This window comes from Mustela nigripes, chromosome 6, assembly GCF_022355385.1.
Source record: "Mustela nigripes isolate SB6536 chromosome 6, MUSNIG.SB6536, whole genome shotgun sequence".
NCBI lineage: Eukaryota > Metazoa > Chordata > Mammalia > Carnivora > Mustelidae > Mustela > Mustela nigripes.
The window spans coordinates 38337474-38359106 of NC_081562.1; the positions used below are offsets into that span (position 1 = coordinate 38337474).

At 36.7% G+C, this 21633-nt stretch overlaps 1 protein-coding gene across 2 annotated transcripts in view; it reads right to left on the bottom strand.

The window, feature by feature from the left end:
* Window positions 1-21633, bottom strand: part of OTOGL (otogelin like) — a 137209-nt gene that overhangs the window by 99779 nt on the left and 15797 nt on the right. For both annotated transcript variants that reach the window (XM_059404684.1, XM_059404683.1), the window contains exons 8-14: window positions 18513-18718; window positions 13577-13704; window positions 13107-13213; window positions 3524-3630; window positions 3197-3322; window positions 1816-1924; window positions 609-655 (exon numbers count right to left, since the gene is read on the bottom strand). In XM_059404684.1, the coding sequence (XP_059260667.1) occupies window positions 609-655; window positions 1816-1924; window positions 3197-3322; window positions 3524-3630; window positions 13107-13213; window positions 13577-13704; window positions 18513-18718 (830 nt within the window). The remainder of the gene's footprint in view (window positions 1-608; window positions 656-1815; window positions 1925-3196; window positions 3323-3523; window positions 3631-13106; window positions 13214-13576; window positions 13705-18512; window positions 18719-21633) is intronic.

Here is a 21633-nt window from a genome sequence, read left to right on the forward strand (position 1 = left end):
GAGAGAGAGAAGGAGAAGGTGGAGAAAGAAATTGTTAAAAAGCAGTAAGCTGGGGCACCTGGGTGGCTCAGTGGGTTAAAGCCTCTGCCTTCAGCTCAGGTCATGGTCCCAGGGTCCTGGGATCAAGCCCAGCATCGGACTCTCTGCTGAGCAGGGAGCCTACTTCCTCCTCTCTCTCTCTGCCTGCCTCTCTGCCTACTTGTGATCTCTGTCTATCAAATAAATAAATAAAATCTTTAAAAAAAAAAGGCAGTAAGCTGACTTTGGGTAAATAATCATGTATTAAAAAGAACAGCTAAGGTATCTAAAATGTACTAGATTGATGAACTTACTAGGTTATGTTATTAAATTTAACTTAAAATTTATTGAATGACAGCTCTTCCATGTAATTTTTAGGTTCTGTAATTTATACTACTTCAATAAACTTTTACCAGTTTCCCGCTCAAAGCCCTCTTTTATTCAATTTTCCATTTATGCTCTGAATATCTGGATTTATTGATTGTTACATCTCTTGTTATATATGAGATGACCTCATGAAAATCATTGCTATCTTCCTTCAATTTACAGAAAATGAGAATTTTTCTTTAAAAACATTTTAAAAGGTTTACCTGGACAGTCATGTTCAGTGCAGTTCCAAACACCACCAACACATACACTAAATGAAATTATAAGATTATTAATTACTTATATAGAGAAACTGTATTAGCGTTTGCATCAATGTACTGATTAATGTATCAAAACATACAATGTTTATAGGTTCATAATAATCTGACTTGAAAAATATATCGACAGAAGTTCAATTAACTGATAAATTTGGACTAGCCAGTACCTAATATTATTTATTGTGTGTCATATTTAAATCAGTAAAGATGATACAAAGGGAATACAGAATGGTCAGGAACAAAAGTCCTATGCAGAGAACTTCTGTTTTATGTCCTTCTCTCTCTCATAGCTTAGACTTAAAAAAGTCACACACGAAAAGTATTTACCTATATTATTAGGGAAACATTCATAAAGAGGTAATACATTATCTCATCTATTAGAAATTAAGAAAGTCTCTTTTGAGGATCATCAGACATTAAAGAGACAAGATGTCCTCTTCTGTAAAATAAATTCTGCCTTCTGTGAGCAAAAAGAGTTTAAGGAGAGAAGGAGAGAAGCAGTATCTGACAGGCAGGAGCTTAAATGAGTGTCTAAGAACACGATTAGTTATCTACCTGCATGTCACTTATATTACACTGACAGCAACAGGAAAAAGGCCTGATGACATTTATACCTGTTTCTTTGGAAGACTTCCCTGGAGGGATTCAATGCTTTCCTAGAATAGTCTTAATTATCTGATGTAATAAGAAATTCTAAATGTATGTCACCATGGCCAAGGATTGGCAATACAGAGCATCACTTTTTCAAGTACCAAATAGAGAAGGCCAGGAGCACCGTCAGATTCTAATAGGAAAAGTATATCCAAAGTCCTAGTTATAAATGAAAAGAAAATGCAACAGACAGGCGTCTGACATGGCTATATGATTTGATGGAATTATGGCCAAGGGAAGGGAGAAGAATTAGATTATAAAAGAAGTGGTAGATTTTCTACATTTTTTCCAACTTTTTTTTGAACTTGCTTTCATCTTTAAAATGTGAAAATCTGTATGACCCCGTGCCTCACTCCGATACAGACTTTAATAAGATGCAAACCATGTCTTGGAATTTTTGGAAGAAAATCTGTAACAAGTATGCTTCTTGAAACATATATCATGGTAAAGATACCAACTAGCCAGGTGCACAGAAATTACTGGTTGCACATTAATCACATACCATTCAGTACATTCTTGTTCAATTTTTGAACCAACTGAGTAAGCTAATCCATGAAAACTACACGGGCAGTTTTCCAAGGAGATGCAAGTCCCATTGTCCATTATGAGGCCTATTTAAGAAAAATATGTATCAAATTCTTAAAAGAAATAACAAAAATGTGTATTTTTAACACAATAATCCAATCAACTTTTATTGAACACCTGTTTAGACCAGGTGCTTAAAATAAAATTTATTTATTTATTTATTTATTTATTTATTTTACTTGTAAAGAGGTTACTGACAACCTGGTCCTAACTCAATCAGTAGCTATGTCCTAAGGGTCTATTTTGGTGACTTTCAACTTTTTTATCCCATGATTTGCCCTCAAAAACTCAAGTTTTGCTCTACAGAATAAAGGCAACTAGACAGTATTTCCTTGCTTTCGAGAGAAGGGGGAGGAAGGAGAGTGAACACATATTCTTGATTTAACTTTTGTTCATATCAGAATGAGAGACTTCCACTACTGTCACACTGATATTAAAAAGCCAGGTCCTCATACTCAGAGGACCAGGGCAGATGGCCAGCCTTTGCTGCCTCTCTCATGAGGAAAGATGGTTGAGCCAGAATGTAAGTCAACCATGTTACTGAGCACATGTTTCATTCGGCTGACCTTTTTTCAGAATAAGAATTCCTAGGTGAAGGAAGCATTGGCTTATATTTTGGCACATTGATTATTATTCTGGTTCAAACTCTTTATTGTATCATTGGTAACAAACAGCTCAGGCCTCGAGTTGGTCTAAAGATTATGCTTTGAGTAGAACTGACAGACCAAAGGACTGAGGTCAACAGATCTGATTCCAAGTAGTCCTTGCTCATGTTAAGTTAGGAAAAACACTTAACATCTCTGGGATTCTATATTTTTTTTAATCTGTAAAACTCAAAGTGTTTGAATAAATTCTCAGTGTTCTTGGTTAAGGTCTATCAGTAGAGCAGTCATTCCTAATTTTAAATCTCACCTGTATCACTTGCTATGTTACTTCTAATTTCAAATATTAAAACTGCATCAGGACTAAAATTTTATACTGCCAGCATGCGAAGCTTTTTTTGAACTTACTTTTATCTTCAAAATATGAAAATATACAAATTATTAAATGTCCTTAAATATCCAAGAACAAAAGATTCGTCATGGCTAACTTCAGGACTTTGGATTGCAAATCTCTTGGGAAATGTACAAAGTAGAAAAGCATCCATCCTTCCTAGTCACTTTGGGGCCAGATCCTACAAGGGGAGAAGACTGCAACAGCCCTAATGTCCTGAGACTGTAACATTATGATAGGAATCTTAGATCACTGGATTCTGGATTCCCTGAGTACAGACATCATTTCTTGCATGAAGTGCTTACCATCCGCGCAGTAACATCCATCAAGACAATGGAGATTGCTCCCGAGACACTGTTTCTCGAATGTGCAGGTTGGTGGGCAACAACTGATACAATCCCGGTGGACGAAGCTATCATCACATTTATCAGCTAAAATGGGCAAACACAGGAGCTGTCAATCAAATATACTCACCTCTCTTTCCAAGAAAGTACAGTGTTTCAAAAAGTATCCAAGTTTACCACTGTTAGTGTGACAATGACAAATCCTGACAAACCATTAGCATTAAGTGCTAGGAAAAACCTGACATTAACAAAAATACACAGGGTTTAGGAAATTAAAAAAAAACCTACTACATGCTGGAAAGTCATCTCTCCAGTCTTGAATAGGGTAGCCAGCATGGGAACAGGCTCTGGCATACTCAGTGGCTGCTCGGCAATAGGTTTCATCATCATCAGTTCTGGAGAGTGAAAAGACAGAACCACAGTCACACTGGAAATATTGGCAGAAACCAAGCCTTTGAGCTCCTGATCTCTAGAAATGCTGATTGCATGGTGAATATTCTAGTATAAACTGATGTCAGTATGCACATATCATATACAATAATGCAGAAAACATATCAGCATGAGATCCCAGCTTAAAAGGGCCTGGGTAAGTTGTCCTCATCAAACTATTTTAATAATTTGACCACTTTTCTTTTGATTTAAAAGAGCACCTGTAGCGAAAAAATTTCCTATTTTAATTATGACATTCTACCCTGAATCTTTGTATGTATTACTTTGCTCCCACAACAAGCATCCTAGACCTTATAAAATCCTATTAATTAATAGAAATAAATTTTTATTTATGTATTTACATCTATAAATATAAAATATATAAATATATTATATAAATATAAATTATATTTAAATATATTTAAATAAATATATTATATTTAAATATAAATATAAATATATTATATTTAAATATAAATTATATAATATATATTTATATATACTAAATATATAAATATAAAATATATAAAAGCACCAAATATGATGTATATATCGAATTTGATGCATATATAAAAACATCAAACATGAAAATTATTTCTAAGATATGATGTTGTAAGTAGTATATATGCTGGAATAAAACTAGTACTAATAAAACAGCAGTTTTGAAAGATGGAATAAATAGCACTGAACTTAAGATTTAAAAGATTTTTATTCCTTTTTTGTTCTTTATTTTTAATTCTTTCAAGTTTAAGTTGCTAAAGCTAGTTACTTTTATAATATTTTCCAAGAGTAAATAATCCTTCATTGTTTTCTTATAATCACTCTAGAAGCCCCACGAACAAATATAAGTGGTCTGTCAATTCCCACAGCAGGTTAACACAACATCTATAAAATGAGCAGAGTTGGTAATAAGGGAGTAGACTTGTTTCTCAACCCAATTCAAATTCAAAATTGAATAGTTAAACATCTTACAAGATAATGACCTTAAGAATGTATTTTGTGAACCCTAGCATTTTCAGTATCTCTGTTGTAAAAGCCAAGTATCTCAAATTGCACTTCTCCTGTGCTACTGTAATTGGAGTCACGTAGCTTATTGAGTCCAATTAACTGAGCTTTAGAGGGAAAAAAAGGGCAGAGCATATAAACTTCAGAAGCTCAGAAAATATTCTAAACCTCCAAACAAGAAAATTCTCTAAAAAAGTGGGTAGGCTACACACTTCACAGCACTCACCAAGTGTGTAAACCTGGTGATTCACAGACCTGTACCCCTGGGGATAAAAATATATGTTTATAAAAAAGAAAAAATTATATTAAAAAAAAATACTTTGCAAAAAAAAAAAAAAGTGGGTAGGCTAAAATTGTTGAATTCCTAGAAAGATAGGAAGTTTCTGATTTATGTTTAAAGATGTGTCTTATTTTCTATAATTAACAGAGGCTTTGACAGTTAACAAAGGGAACACTACATCAAAAACTAATGATGTAGGGGCGCCTGGATGGCTCAGTCCTTAAGCTTCTGCCTTGGCTCAGGTCATGATCCCGGGATCCTGGGATTGAGCCCGTGTAGGACTCCCGGCTCTGTGGGAAGCCTGTTCTCCTCTCCCACTCTCCCTGCTTGTGTTCCCTCTCTCGCCATGCCTCTCTCTGCCAAAATAAAATAAAATAAAATAAAGTCTTAAAAAAGAAGAAAAAGCTAATGATGAACTCTATGGTAACTAACATAAATAAATAAATAACACTTAAAAAAAGAAATGGGATTATAATATAGACATTTATCCAATAAAATTGTTTTGAAGAAAATGGGGGAAAAAAAGAAAGAGAATGTTAACAAAGTATCTGAATACTGGTTTCCCAGACCCTTGCAACTACTATTAAAATAGCTGCCATTTCTTAAGTATCTATGTTTACTCCAGGATCCACGCCAAGCCCGTAACATATGGCATCACGCGAAAATTCATAACTGGGCAAGAAAGAAATTATCATTCTAATTTACTGAGTGGAAAATGAGCTTATTTGCTCCATTTTGGATATTCACTTTAATAATGAAAATGAGCGTGACATAATAATTGTTTTAAATCAATTAACTTTGGAATGGCAAAGTTAGAAGCATTTCCTTGCTGCTAGGTTTACCAATGTTTGTTTCAAATTTTTATTTAAATTCTAGATGGTTAACATACAGTGTAAAATTGGTTTCAGGAGCGGAATTAAGGATATCATCATTTACATATAAAACTCAGGGCTCATTCCAACAAGTGTCCATTCTTAGTGCCCATTGCCCATCCTTAATGCCCACCACCCATTTAGCCCATCCCCTACCCACCTCCCGTCCATAAGGAAAGAAAAAAAAAAAAGAAAGGGAGACAAACCATAAGAGACTATTAAGTATAGAGAACAAACTGAGGGTAAGTTTATCATTCTTAAAACAGAAATAGGAGGGCATATGTTAAAAGATTGTTATTATATCATCCTCTCAATTCCAACTCAGATGTCATCTCCTTTGTGGAGCTGTGGTAGGCGTTTCCTGACAAAGCCAGGAATTCTCTCCTCCACAGCCACCGTACACCACATTTAGAACATGTGACCTGTTTCTCCCCCATTAGAATGCGAGTTCCTAGGACAGGGTCCATGTCTAAGCTGTTTCTGTTTCTCCAAGATGTGGCACGATGCTCAGCTCAGAATTGCTGCTGAGCAAATGTGTGTTGAATTGAATCCAAAATACTATAATAATGTAAGCAGGAAATTAATCTGTGTTCAGCAGATTCACAATTCTGTTCTCCTGATACAGGAACTTAGTGGTGTCATCCTGTAATATAAGAAATGAAGGGACGCCTGGGTGGCTGAGCAGAGAGCCTGCTTCTCTCTCTGCCTGCTCTGCCTGCTGCTCTCCCTGCCTGTTCTCTCTTTCTGACAAATAAGTAAATATGAAATGAAGAGAACTTCCTTTAGGGGAGAAGGGATGTAATGAAGACTAGTCCTGGGTGAAATATTGAGACACATAAAAGGCTAACTCTGGTAGCTTCTCACTTCTATTTAATAAAGGCCCACTCACTTGATTTATAACACAACAACTTTCTTTGGTATTGCATGGCTGCTCTGCCGCCAAACCCAGCCTCTTCACCTCCAACACACCACTTAAGAAATCAGTTGATTTCTCTTTCTTCTGTCTTGTTGTTGGTGTATAGAAATTCAACTGATTCTGTACATTGATTTTATATCCTGCTACTTCACTGAATTCTTATATGAGTTTTAGGAGTTTGGGGGTGGAATCTTTGGGTGTTCTTCATAAAGTATCATACCATCTGCTAAGAACGAGAATTTGACTTCTTCTTTGCTGATTTGGATGCTTTTTATTTCTTTTTGTTGTCTGATTGCTGAGGCTAGGACTTCCAGTGCTATGTGGAATAGCAGTGGTGACAGTGGACATCCCTGGTGTACCTGAGGGGAAAAGCTCTCAGTTTTTCCCCTATGAGAATGATACTCTCTGTGGGTCTTTCATAGATGGTTTTTATGATAAGGGGTCAATTCCATTTACAATTACATCCAAAACCATAAGATACCTAGAAATAAATATAACCAAAGAGGCAAAGAAACTATACTCAGAAAATTATAGAATACTCATGAAAGAAATTGAGGAAGAAACAAAGAAATGGAAAAACCTTCCAAGCTCATGGATTGGAAGAAGAAATATTGTTAAAAAGTCTATGCTACCTAGAGCAATCTATACATTTAATGCAATCCCTATCAAAATACCATCAATTTTTTTCTCAGAAATAGAACAAATAATCCTAAGATTTCTATGGAACCAGAAAAGATCCCAAATAGCCAAAGCAATGTTGAAAAAGAAAAACAAAGCAAGAGGCATCACAATGGTGGGCTTCAAGCTCAATTACAACGTTGTCATCATCAAGACAGTATGGTACTGGCACAAAAACAGACACATAGATCAATGGAACAGAATAGAGAGCCCAGAAATAGACCCTCAACTCTATGGTCAACTAATCTTCTACAAAGCAAGGAAGAATGTCCAATGGGAATAAGACAGTCTCTTCAACAAATGGTGTTGGGAAAATTGGACAGCCACATGCAGAACAATGAAACTGGACTATATCCTTACACCACACACAAAAATAGACTCAAAATGGATGAAAGACCTCAATGAGAGCTAGGAATCCATCAAAATCCTTGAGGAGAACACAGGTAGCAACCTCTTCGACCTCAGCTGCAGCAACTTCCTCCTAGACACATCACCAAAGGCAAGGGAAACAAGGGCAAAAATGAACTATTGGGACTTCATCAAGATCAAAAGCTTTTGCACAGCAAAGGAAACAGTCAAGAAAACCAAAAGACAACTGACAGAATGGGAGAAGATATTCACAAATGAAATATCAGATAAAGGGCTGGTATCCAAAATCTATAAAGAACTTAGCAAACTCAACACCCAAAGAACAAATAATCCAATCAAGAAAAGGACAGAAGACATGAACAGACATTTCTGAAAGGAGACAACCAAATGGCCAATAGACACATGAAGAAATATACTCAACATCACTTGGCATCAGGGAAATACAGATCAAAACCACAATGAGATACCACCTCACACAAGTCAGAATGGCTAAAATTAACAAGTCAGGAAATGACAGATGCAGGCATAGATGTGCAGAAAGGGGAACCCTCCTACACTGTTGGTGGGAATGCAAGCTGGTGCGGCCACTCTGGAAGACAGCATGGAGGTTCCTCATAAAGTTGAAAATAGAGTCACCCTACAACCCAGCAATCTCACTACTGTATTTTTACCCCAAAGTTACAAATGTAGTGATCCAAAGGGGCATGTGCATACCAATGTTTATAGCAGTAATGTCCACAATAGTCAAACTATGGAAAGAGCCTAGATATCCATTGACAGATGAATGGATAAAGAATATGTAGTGTGTATATATATATATATATATATATATATATATATATATATATAGGATAACTATGGATAACTATGCAGCCATCAAAAGAAATGAAATCCTTGGGATCATTCCCTGCATATTTTCAGACCACAATGCTCTAAAGCTAGAACTCAACCACAAAAGGAAGTTTGAAAAGAACCCAAATACATGGAGACTAAACAGCATCCTTCTAAAGAATGAATGGGTCAACCAGGAAATTAAAGAAGAATTGAAAAAAATCATGGAAACAAATGATAATGAAAATACAACGGTTCAAAATCTGTGGGACACAACAAAGGCAGTCCTGAGAGGAAAATATATAGCGGTACAAGCCTTTCTCAAGAAACAAGAAAGGTCTCAGGTACACAACCTAACCCTACACCTAAAGGAGCTGGAGAAAGAACAAGAAAGAAACCCTAAGCCCAGCAGAAGAGAAATCATAAAGATCAGAGCAGAAATCAATGAAATAGAAACCAAAAAAACAATAGAACAAATCAACGAAAGTAGGAGCTAGTTCTTTGAAAGAATTAATAAAATTGATAAACCCCTGGCCCGACTTATCAAAAAGAAAAGAGAAAGGACCCAAATAAATAAAATCATGAATGAAAGAGGAGAGATCACAACTAACACCAAAGAAATACAAACTATTATAAGAACATACTATGAGCAACTCTACGCCAACAAATTTGACAATCTGGAAGAAATGGATGCATTCCTAGAAGCATATAAACTACCACAACTGAACCAGGAAGAAATAGAAAGCCTGAACAGACCCATAACCAGTAAGGAGATTGAAACAGTCATTAAAAATCTCCAAACAAACAAAAGCCCAGGGCCAGACGGCTTCCCGGGGGAATTCTACCAAACATTTAAAGAAGAACTAATTCCTATTCTCCTGAAACTGTTCCAAAAAATAGAAATGGAAGGAAAACTTCCAAACTCATTTTATGAGGCCAGCATCACCTTGATCCCCAAACCAGACAAGGATCCCACCAAAAAAGAGAGCTATAGACCAATATCCTTATGAACACAGATGCGAAAATACTCAACAAAATACTAGCCAATAGGATTCAACAGTACATTAAAAAGATTATTCACCATGACCAAGTGGGATTTATTCCAGGGCTGCAAGGTTGGTTCAACATCCACAAATCAGTCAATGTGATACAACACATCAATAAAAGAAAGAACAAGAACCATATGATACTCTCAATAGATGCTGAAAAAGCATTTGACAAAGTACAGCATCCCTTTCTGATCAAAACTCTTCAAAGTGTAGGGATAGAGGGCACATACCTCAATATCATCAAAGCCATCTATGAAAAACCCACCGCAAATATTATTCTCAATGGAGAAAAACTGAAAGCTTTTCCGCTAAGGTCAGGAACACGGCAGGGATGTCCATTATCACCACTGCTAGTCAACATAGTACTAGAGGTCCTAGCCTCAGCAATCAGAAAACAAAAGGAAATTAAAGGCATCCAAATCGGCAAAGAAGAAGTCAAATTATCACTCTTCGCAGATGATATGATACTATATGTGGAAAACCCAAAAGACTCCACTCCAAAACTGCTAGAACTTATACAGGAATTCAGTAAAGTGTCAGGATATAAAATCAATGCACAGAAATCAGTTGCATATCTCTACACCAACAGCAAGACAGAAGAAAGAGAAATTAAGGAGTCAATCCCATTTACAATTGCACCCAAAACCATAAGATACCTAGGAATAAACCCAACCAAAGAGACACAGAATCTACACTCAGAAAACTATAAAGTACTCATGAAAGAAATTGAGGAAGACACAAAGAAATGGAAAAATGTTCCATGCTCCTGGATTGGAAGAATAAATATTGTGAAAATGTCTATGCTACCTAAAGCAATCTACACATTTAATGCAATTCCTATCAAAGTACCATCTATCTTTTTCAAAGAAATGGAACAAATAATTCTAAAATTTATATGGAACCAGAAAAGACCTCGAATAGCAAAAGGGATATTGAAAAAGAAAGCCAACGTTGGTGGCATCACAATTCCAGACTTCAAGCTCTATTACAAAGCTGTCATCATCAAGACAGTATGGTACTGGCACAAACACAGACACATAGATCAATGGAACAGAATAGAGAGCCCAGAAATAGACCCTCAACTCTATGGTCAACTAATCTTCGACAAAGCAAGGAAGAATGTCCAATGGAAAAAAGACAGCCTCTTCAATAAATGGTGCTGGGAAAATTGGACAGCCACATGCAAAAAAATGAAATTGGACCATTTCCTTACACCACACACAAAAATAGACTCAAAATGGATGAAGGACCTCAATGTGCGAAAGGAATCCATCAAAATCCTTGAGGAGAGCACAGGCAGCAACCTCTTCGACCTCAGCCACAGCAACATCTTCCTAGGAACAACGCCAAAGGCAAGGGAAGCAAGGGCAAAAATGAACTCTTGGGATTTCATCAAGATCAAAAGCTTTTGCACAGCAAAGGAAACAATTAACAAAATCAAAAGACAACTGACAGAATGGGAGAAGATATTTGCAAACGACCTATCAGATAAAGGACTAGTGTCCAGAATCTATAAAGAACTTGGCAAACTCAACACCCAAAGAACAAATAATCCAATCAAGAAATGGGCAGAGGACATGAACAGACATTTCTGCAAAGAAGACATCCAGATGGCCAACAGACACATGAAAAAGTGCTCCATATCACTCAGCATCAGGGAAATACAAATCAAAACCACAATGCGATATCACCTCACACCAGTCAGAATGGCTAAAATCAACAAGTCAGGAAATGACAGATGCTGGCGAGGATGCGGAGAAAGGGGAACCCTCCTACACTGTTGGTGGGAATGCAAGCTGGTGCAGCCACTCTGGAAAACAGCATGGAGGTTCCTCAAAATGTTGAAAATAGAACTGCCCTATGACCCAGCAATTGCACTGTTGGGTATTTACCCTAAAGATACAAACGTAGTGATCCAAAGGTGCACGTGCACCCGAATGTTTATAGCAGCCATGTCCACAATAGCCAAACTATGGAAAGAACCTAGATGTCCATCAACAGATGAATGGATCAAGAAGATGTGGTATATATACACAATGGAATACTATGCAGCCATCAAAAGAAATGAAATCTTGCCATTTGCGACAACATGGATGGAACTAGAGTGTATCATGCTTAGTGAAATAAGTCAAGCAGAGAAAGACAACTATCATATGATCTCCCTGATATGAGGAAGTTGTGATGCAACATGGGGGCTTAAGTGGGTACGAGAAGAATAAATGAAACAAGATGGGATTGGGAGGGAGACAAACCATAAGTGACTCTTAATCTCACAAAACAAACTGAGGGTTGCTGGGGGGAGGGGGTTTGGGAGAAGGGGGTGGGATTATGGACTTTGGGGAGGGTATGTGCTTTGGTGAGTGCTGTGAAGTGTGTAAACCTGGTGATTCACAGACCTGTACCCCTGGGTATAAAATATATGTTTATTAAAAATAAAAAATCAAATTTAAATAAATAAATAAATAAATATTTCCAAATTAAAAAAAAAAAATGAAATCTTGCCATTTATGCTCAGCAAAATAAACCAGTCAGAGAAAGACAATTATATGATCTGATATGAGGAATTTGAAAGGCAGGGTGAGGGGTTGTTGGGGGGTAGGGAGGGAAAAAATGAAACAAGATGGGATCAGGAGGGAGACAAACCATTAGAGACTCTTAATATCATGAAACAAACAGGATTGCTGGGAGATGGGAGGATAAGGATAGGGTGGTGGGTTATGGACACGGGGGAGGGTATGTGCTATGGTGAGTGCTGTGAAGTGTGTAAGCCTGATGATTCACAGACTTGTACCCCTGGGGCAAATAATATATTATAGTAGTTAGAGTTAGACTTGAAAGGCATATAAAAAACATATATATCGGGCGCCCATGGCTCAGTGGGTTAAGCCTCTGCCTTCAGCTCAGGTCATGATCTCAGGGTCCTGGGATCAAGTCCCACATTGGGCTCCCTGCTCGGCAGGGAGCCTGCTTCCTCCTCTCTCTCTCTCTGCTTACCTCTCTGCCTACTTGTGATCTCTCTCTGTCAAATAAATAAATAAAATCTTTTTTTAAAAAAAGAATTATCTAAAAAATACATATATATCATAAATTCATTTCTTTTACTATTTTGATAACTCTATTTCAATATAGTTTTTTGTGTGTCTGATTTTGTGCATTTCAAAACATTATTTTGAAAGAATTTATTGACATCTCTAAACTCCCATAAGGCAACAGTGGAACAAACCATTGAAGAATTGCTGTGTTCTGCTCATGCTGCTTCTATAAACCATTTAGTCTGTACTTCTTATTATCCAGCAAGCTTTTAACAGTTGTTAGTATGGTTTATGTTTTACATTTCCATTATACTTTGTGAACTGCTGAGAGGACTACGTTAGAGAAGTGGTGTTTGCTCTTCTTTTTGGACAAAGAGAATTCAATTACAAATACTAATTATTTCACTTACTTGCAAAGATCATTAACACAGCTGGCAATATACAGATACGGATCAATATACTCATGGCAGCTCAGAAATGGGAACTGCAACAAAATCTGACACTTGAAGAAGATGGCCTGTGTGGAAGAGGATGGCAGTCAGCAGAACATATTTAATGATACAAGTGTACTCTCATTTTTTCTACTGATCTATTCGCAGGGCCTTCCCTTCTTACCAGGAAAGGGAAGGTGATTTATCCTTATTGGTTTTAACCACCATTTTTCTAACTACATATTTGCACAAAGAATACTGCTCTCAAGAAACTCATTATGTTCACAATGTCTGAACTATCTTCAAGTTATTCCTGTTGCAGTTACATTACCTGAATTTTACCGGGTTTAATTATGTCCTGTTTGTACAAAACTGCTTAATATTCAATATGCAAATACAATGTATATGTATGATATCCAACAAGCCCAGGGTTGCCACATCAAATTTACCTCAAATGCTGGCATTCCGCTGGAGCATGGATTTGGAAAGTCTGAAGGCATCGGTACACATTTGGTGTCATCAGGAATTTGCACCGACCAGCTATTTGCAAACATAGCAATGTCTTCTGTATAGTCCTCTATTTCACACACACATACACAAAATATATATGTGTGTATTAGCATCACTTTACACAAATACAGCTCATCAACATATACTTTTTGGCCAAAAAGTTAAATTCAATACCTTTATAAATACCAATGATTGTCAGTGATATCAGACTATACCATTACTTTAGTATAAAAATACTTCATTGAACAAAGTGTAAGTACCAAACAAAAGTTCATGTCATTGAAGGGAAAAAGCAAACATCACTGAAGCAACATAAAGAGGCACTGAAAGTGAATGGTACAACATACACACCAGTAAAGCTCTCATTAGCCTAAGCGTGTTGTAGAGAGGAGGAAATACACCTAAAACCAAGAAACGTTAAGTAAAAGTTTGGTATGAAATTTTTCTGACAGCCCTTTCATTATATTTAAGATTAGTCAGAACCTTGCTAAAATCAAGTTTCCATTTTTGAGGTATACCACAATAAAATATATATATATATATATATAGTGAAGATTTCAGAAGACAGCCACAAAAACAATGAAAGACTGGAGAAGACACTCAGAGAAGACCAAAAAGTAAATCCATTTCATCTGAATATGATCAACAGTGTTTTTAAACATGCTCAAGACAGTTAAAGAAGCGCCATACTATCCTAGTGCTGTGCAGAGGCAAGATTCAGGCAGCGGCAGACAGATGGTTGGTGGTGAGCTTTCTGGGCTCTCTGTTTCAGATCAAGTTTCAATCATGTTAGCACCTGGCCTGAGAACATGTTAAGGGCCTTGTGTGAAAATTAATCCTGCTCCCCCATTCAGCCAAAGGTTGAATCTAGGGGCGCCTGGGTGGCTCAGTGGGTTCAAGCCTCTGCCTTCCGCTCAGGTCATGATCCCAGGGTCCTGGGATCGAGCCCCGCATCGGGCTCTCAGCTGAGCAGGGAACCTGCTCCCTCCTCACTCTCTGCCTGCTTCTCTGCCTACTTGTGATCTCTGTCCGTCAAATGAATAAATAAAATCTTTTTTTTAAAGATTTATCCAGCTCACCTCATCGTCTCTGATATTGCTGGAAATGTTCCACTGAACAAAGCATCAGCCTGGCCCAATATACTCTTTTTTTTGAAGGTGTATTTATTTATTTGAGAAAGACAGAGAGAGAGAGAGGGAGCTCCTGTGGGGGAGGGGTGGCAAAGGAAGAGGGAGAGAGAATCTCCACCTTATTTCCTACTGATTACAGAGCTCCAGGCTGTGCTAGATCTCTGAGCTCATGACCTGAGCTGAAATTAAGAGTTGGATGCTTAATCAGCTGAGCCACCCAGGTACCCCTAATATATATTTTTTTTTAAAAAAAAAAGGGGAAATCTGATGTTATTTTTTTAAAAAGAGGGAGCCCATGTTCATGCTCATGAGAGAGAGCTGGAAGGGGAGAGAGAGAGAGAGAATCCCAAGCAGCCTCCCTGTTGAGTGGGGAGCTGACATGGGGTTGGATCTCATAACCCAGAGATCATGACCTGAGCAGAAACCAAGAGTCAGATGCTCAACCAACTGAGACACCCAGGCGCCCCCAATGTTACTTTTAAGTAAATCTATAGTCACATTTCATTTCAAAACATCTTTTTTGAAGAGTCTGTAGGACCAAAAATACTACCTGAAGGCCCACTGATTTCAATATCTATGCACAAATTTTAATGTAACTAAACAACCTGGACAGCCCCTTAGAGTTCACTTTAATTCCAGTTTATAGCTACATATTTATCTATTTTTATGACATCATAATAATAAAAGTCCCAAAAGCTGGCTATAATGAGACTTTAAATCTATATCAATTGGTTGTCTGGAAGACTGCAAAACTAAATTTAAAATGTTTCACATAGGGGCGCCTGGGTGGCTCAGTGGGTTGAAGCCTCTGCTTTCGGCTCAGGTCGTGATCCCGGGGTCCTGGGATCGGGCCCCGCGTCGGGCTCTCTGCTCAGCGGGGAGCCTGCTTCCTCCTCTCTCTCTGCCTGCCTCTCTGCCTACTTGTGATCTCTGTCAAATAAATAAATAAAATCTTAAAAAAAAAATGTTTCACATAATATATGCTACAAGTAAAGTGATTTCTTGTGCATACTGGAATGCTTTCTAAGAGTGAAAATGAGGCATTATTAATTACTATGTTGGGAAAAACAAGAGTAAGCCAGGGCATCTATTTTGATGTGTAGCTAGCTATAAACATGAATTATGGAACCAGAAGCTCATTGAGACAATCAATTAAAATATTTCTATATCCACGGAAATTCTGAAAAGCCTCATTTCTTTGTGAAGTCATCCCTGAAGAATAGAAATGCAGGGAGAAATACAATTTTAATCACTGTTAAGAAACTGTGCGTTCAATGGCTTTCAATCAAACTACCTCAGTGCCTCTGAAGTTTTATCTAATCAGCAAAGAACAGGCTGAGTTTCAAAAAACCGCTAGGTAATACGGCTAAAGCTAAAGGTAATACGGCTCAACTGTAGACATGTTCTTGCATTATTAGAATAGGAGAAAATTGGAGGGCAAGTTCCAGTCACATCCTTACAAGTTATTGGTTTTTTTTTTTTATTATTATTACTCTGCTTCACACTGTGCACCAAATTAAACTATGAAAAATCTGAACTCTCTCTTCAGGCTCTTCCTACCAACTTTCCAGGGTCCTTCTTGCCTTCTGCCAATTCAATCGTAATTCAGTCCACTCGCCGCCTGCCGGTCCTCTGCCACCCAGAATCTGCTAACACTCTTCCGCATGCCGCCCAGGCATCTCACCATTTTATGTTCCAGATTATCAAAGCCTGTCTGACCCTCAGCTCAAATCCTTACCTGAGTCCCTCTTCCTCTAGCAAGAGCAGATGCTTTGTTCTAGCCTCACCTCTGTACCATATTCCCCAGACAACCCGGGAGGAGGTTGCCCGCAACAGTCTTTTCTAACTCTAACACGGAGAACTGAATTGAGTATTATTTTCTTCATGAAGCTCTGACACCAAAGAAAAAGAAATCAATAACAACCATCTGATTGATCTGCCTGAGTCCAAAACCCTACTTCCTAATAGAGTCTCAAGACTCCAAGTTTATGAATTCTGTCATTCTCAATATCCAAATGAAAACACTAGTTCATGATGATCTCAATACTGTACATCCATGTGGTGCTCACAGACTTTTGAACACTTTCACTTACGTTTTCTCATTTGATGCTCAAAGGTTAGGAAGCTCCCAGGGTCTTTACTATTATCTTCATTTTACATAGGAGAAAAATCGACAGCTTGGAACCCTGTTCTGTACTCTCAGTGCTAGTAAACTAATCCTGACGATGCATTATCCATCTTGTGTAAAATGTTTGCATTTTAACAAGAACCTCTTAAAACAATGTCTTTAACCAAATGTTTTCCTATTAGCTCCATTCTAGGCTACTTGAGAACATCTGGAGATGATTATAAATTAGCTAAAACGTATTCAGTATTCATTATGTGCCAGACACTGGATTACATATTGTACATGGATTATCTCAGTTAATTCTTGCAACTCCATGCTATTATTAAGTCATTAAACTAAGAAAGTTTAATATGTGGCAAAGAAGGATTTGAACCCCACAATCTGACTCCAGAACCCACCCTCTAAGTAGGACTTTCACTGTCTCTAAAAACACATGGGGTGACACTTCTCTGTGAATTGTATACTATAAAACATACATATGACATAGCATTTTTACAGGTTAAGTCAGTTTCTCACACATTCATCTAAGCATGGGATTGGAAGTCAGTAAGGTCTGTAATCCAACCCTGATAATACCATTTACAAGCTGTGCTGTGTTGGGTACATCCCCTTGAGTTCTCATTGTACAATTAAGAAAAGGCCAGCCACCTTACAGGATGATGTAAGTGTTGGGAATAATATAGATACATGTTCATATTAACTGTTACTATAAATAGTATCAAGGTATATTGTTATTATTACTGACAACACTATGAACTCAGAATAATTATATCTCTATTTTACAGCTGAAAATAACTGAACATCAGAGAGATTAAATGAGTTCCCTCAAGTTACACAACATGTAAGCGTTGGAGGAAGATTCACAGTCTAGAGTGCTGATATTAAGAACAGTATTCTTTATCGGACCTTGAAATGTGGACCTAACTTGTAACTGTGTCCTGTGATTCTTATTCTGTATCCATTCCACACTAGTATCTAAATTGAACGAGAACCCATTTTTAATGGCACACTGAGATTAGTTTCATGACTTAGTATAAGTAGATAAATGATGGTATGTACATCATTATACATGATTAAAAAAAAAAAAAAACCTTTCCAAGTTTTCACTCAGCTTTTATAAGTTCTGTTCACATTATTATCTTTATAAAATCATTATTTGGCAGTCAATGAATTCATTCCTATGAAGACTAGATGCAAAATATCTTTTGTCCAAAGGTAGATAAGTTTGTTTCAAATGGGTTTGAATCACTAAAAGATAAGCCCAGACAAGGGAGGAGTCTGTTTTGTTCACTGATGTATCCCCAAGCTCCTACAACAGACACAAAGTCAATGTTCATTTAATATTTGTTACATGAGTAAGACTTGTATCTTAATTTAGTAAATGTAAACTAGCTTATGGTTTTTGAAAATGACACAAACATATTTCTTTTTTCTTTTTTTTTTTTTTTTTCACAAACATGTTTCTATTCAGTCTTCACTTAAAATCATTGTAGCAGGCAAGTGCTAGCTTCTAATTTTACCCAACCTGGGATAAGTTGCATTCTTCTGGATACAAATAGCTTGATCAGTGAGTGAAGAGGACCACAGAAGTACCACACATTTTTCCACTGCACTTACCTTGTTGAATGATAAAATCATCAGATTGAATGTCATTGTAGTTTCCACATAAACCACACGATTTCCCTTTATGCTCCTGAGACAGTTTGAGGTAAATTCCAGATATTCCATCCCAAGCCAATGAAAAACCAAAGGTTGTTTTCACCAAAATGTAGTCAGCTAGTTTCTCAATGAAAACCTGCCCAACAGTCTGAGGCAACGTTAAACTTGAAAAATAGAATAAAGGCAATTTAAGAGTTATGATGACGAATTCATTACACATGATAAATTTCTTTCTTCAAGTGACTGAGAAGTAAATAAAATATCATTATTATTCAAAATTACTGAATGAACTATGCCGCTAGATTTCCCAAGCAGCCATTACAGAGGAAATCTCAACATTTTGGAAAAATTCAATATCGAAATAAAAAGACAACCAAAATTGGTGCCTGTTTTCCCCACTGGTAAAGATTTTCTGCATATAATTGGATGTTTTATTCAACTGACAAAAAATACATTGCTGCTAAATATCAATAATTTTATAAAACTGGAAGATAACCTTGTCTATTTAGAATAATGAGAGCTTAAATGTATTTATTTTTATCTAGAGAGTACAAGATAATCTAAAAATGCTGGACAATTTTGAAGTAAGGAGAAACAATGGTGCAAATAGGTAAAAACACTGAGTTCAGACTTTGTCTAATTTTGTTTTAAACTTGCCTGTAAGGAAATAGGAGCTTCTATCTCCAAAATGTCCCCATGGCAGAAGTCATTGTTTTCCAAAAGAAAAACATCTGGGCATGATTAATTAGAATTTATATTTTTAATGCTTCAAAGTACATTATTAGGAACATAAAATACTTTGTTCTACAGTATTACATAGGGGTAAAAGTCAATTTTTTTTAATTGGATGTAATTAAGCCTATTTAAACAACAGTCACATTGAATATTTAAATTCCTGTTCCAATGTCCAGTCCTTCCACTTTTCACAAAGAAAGAAGTGGGAAAAATGAGAGACTTGAAGAAAACTAAGCAACTGGACATTTTAAAAGTAAATCACCTAAAATGCTTTTGAAAAGTCACTGATCTCCTTCCATCCATGAAAATTACAGAAAAGAGTAGGCACTAAGAATTAAGAAAATGGAAGGAAAAAATCATTTTTATTAAAATAGCCATGCTAAGTGAAACTTAAAAACTATGAGTGAGGAGGGAGGTTAGTTAGTATGTTCATACATTAAACACTTCAAATTAGTGAGTTCCTTTCAGAAAGAGTATGCTCCATGGAATAAAAATTACAAAATCAAACTTACTCATTAACAAAATGGTAATTCCCAAAGAAACAATTCAAAATATCTGCAACTACTTGTATAGAGCTGGTTGCAAATCACTTTTTTATGCAGAATTAGTTGTAAGGATAAAAAAATAACTAAACTTTACCCTGAAGGACAAATATGACTGCAGCTATTACCGTAACTTCTTCTTATTAAAAATTATAAGCATGAGAAATTCCTATTAAATTCACAGTAAAAGTCTATATGAGTAATGTCATTTAAATTTGCAAGTTTATAAAAGCTATGCTTGAAAAAAGTAAATCACATTTTATAAAGATATTTCTTTGCTACAGAATGTTAAGTGTATGGAGATACAGTTGTTCTGCTGTGGATATTTTTTGTTTTGGTCATTTATCATTTGATTCTTTCACAGCAAATTTGATGAAATACACAATTTTTGAAACTAGAAGATGCCTAACTATGATTATCCAGCTGTGTATAACATAAAAAGATGCCAGTAGAGATAGAGGATAATAGTAAAAATTACATTATCTACCAGAAATTTAAGAAAAACTCCATGTAACCTAGTCAGGAAACATTCACAATGCAAACTAAAATGAATGTACAAATTAATGCTGAAAATTATTCATGGATTCATATGTACCAAAACCCTTCATTTCACAGGCGAAAGAACCAAAGTCTAGAGAGGTAAGATGCAATTTGCAGAGACTTGCACTTTTGATTTGATTTGATTTTGGCAAATATTTCTCTAACACCTGCTTTGAATTAGGCCCTAGGCCAGGTGCAGTATTAGTATAAGCAACTTAGCTGAATAATAAGAAAACCATCCTTCTTCCATCATACAAATCATACAAATGGAATCTCTCATACAAATGGAAATCCTCGAAGAAATATTTTCTATGAGATTTAACAAAGAGTTAGTATTCCTGAAAATCTACTTGAAAGGTATTTTTTTAAGTGTATTTTTGTTTTATAAGACATAATAATTTTTTTTAAAGAGCTCATTGTGTTACCCCAAATCCCATATAAGGAATTCTAAATTACTATTTAAATTCAGCTCCAAAAAATACATATGCAGTTGCATTATTATCCCATTCAAAAGGCACAGGTTTCTTTTCTAAGAAAATGAGAAGTACAGAACCCAAATGATCAAGAAAATAAGCCTGAGAGAGGTGAGAGACTGTTTGGGGTCCCCTGACCCTGATAAAGCCTAGGTCAGTGCTTGGCTGCCTGGTGCTTCATCCAAAACCCTTCCTGCTATCGCCTGCTGCCTCTTGAGGAGTCCAAACTGAGAAAAAAGTACACAGGTTGGTAAGACTGGCAAGAATCCCCAGGGTTCAAATGAATTCTAAATGACAGACAGAATTGTCCCATCCCACATTTTACTTTTTCTGGCATAGCTCAGCCAAGAAATCTTAAAATTGACTAATTCTATATTTATTTAGATTAGAAGGTGGATTATTCCACAGTATTCCAACCTTACATATGGAAAACCTTTCTTCAAACTAATAAACACCGCCTTCCCCCAAACTCTCAGGCCTTATTCTTGGTAGCTAGGAAGGCAAAACTGGGCCTTTCTCTGATCTATTCAAGAAAGCCAGTTATTTCTTGGCTCTGAATCTTGGTCAGAATACTAGCGGAAAGTCTCAAGTGACACCCAAGCCTCATTCGTACGCATTTGGAAAAGACTTCCACAGGTTTAGTTATACTTTAAGTAACTGCGAAGGAAGAAAGGAAGGGGGGGAGGGGAGAAGGGAGAGAGGAAGTGGGGAGGGAGGAAGAAAGAGGAAGAAAGGAAGGGGGGGGAGGGGAGAAGGGAGAGAGGAAGTGGGGAGGGAGGAAGAAAGAGG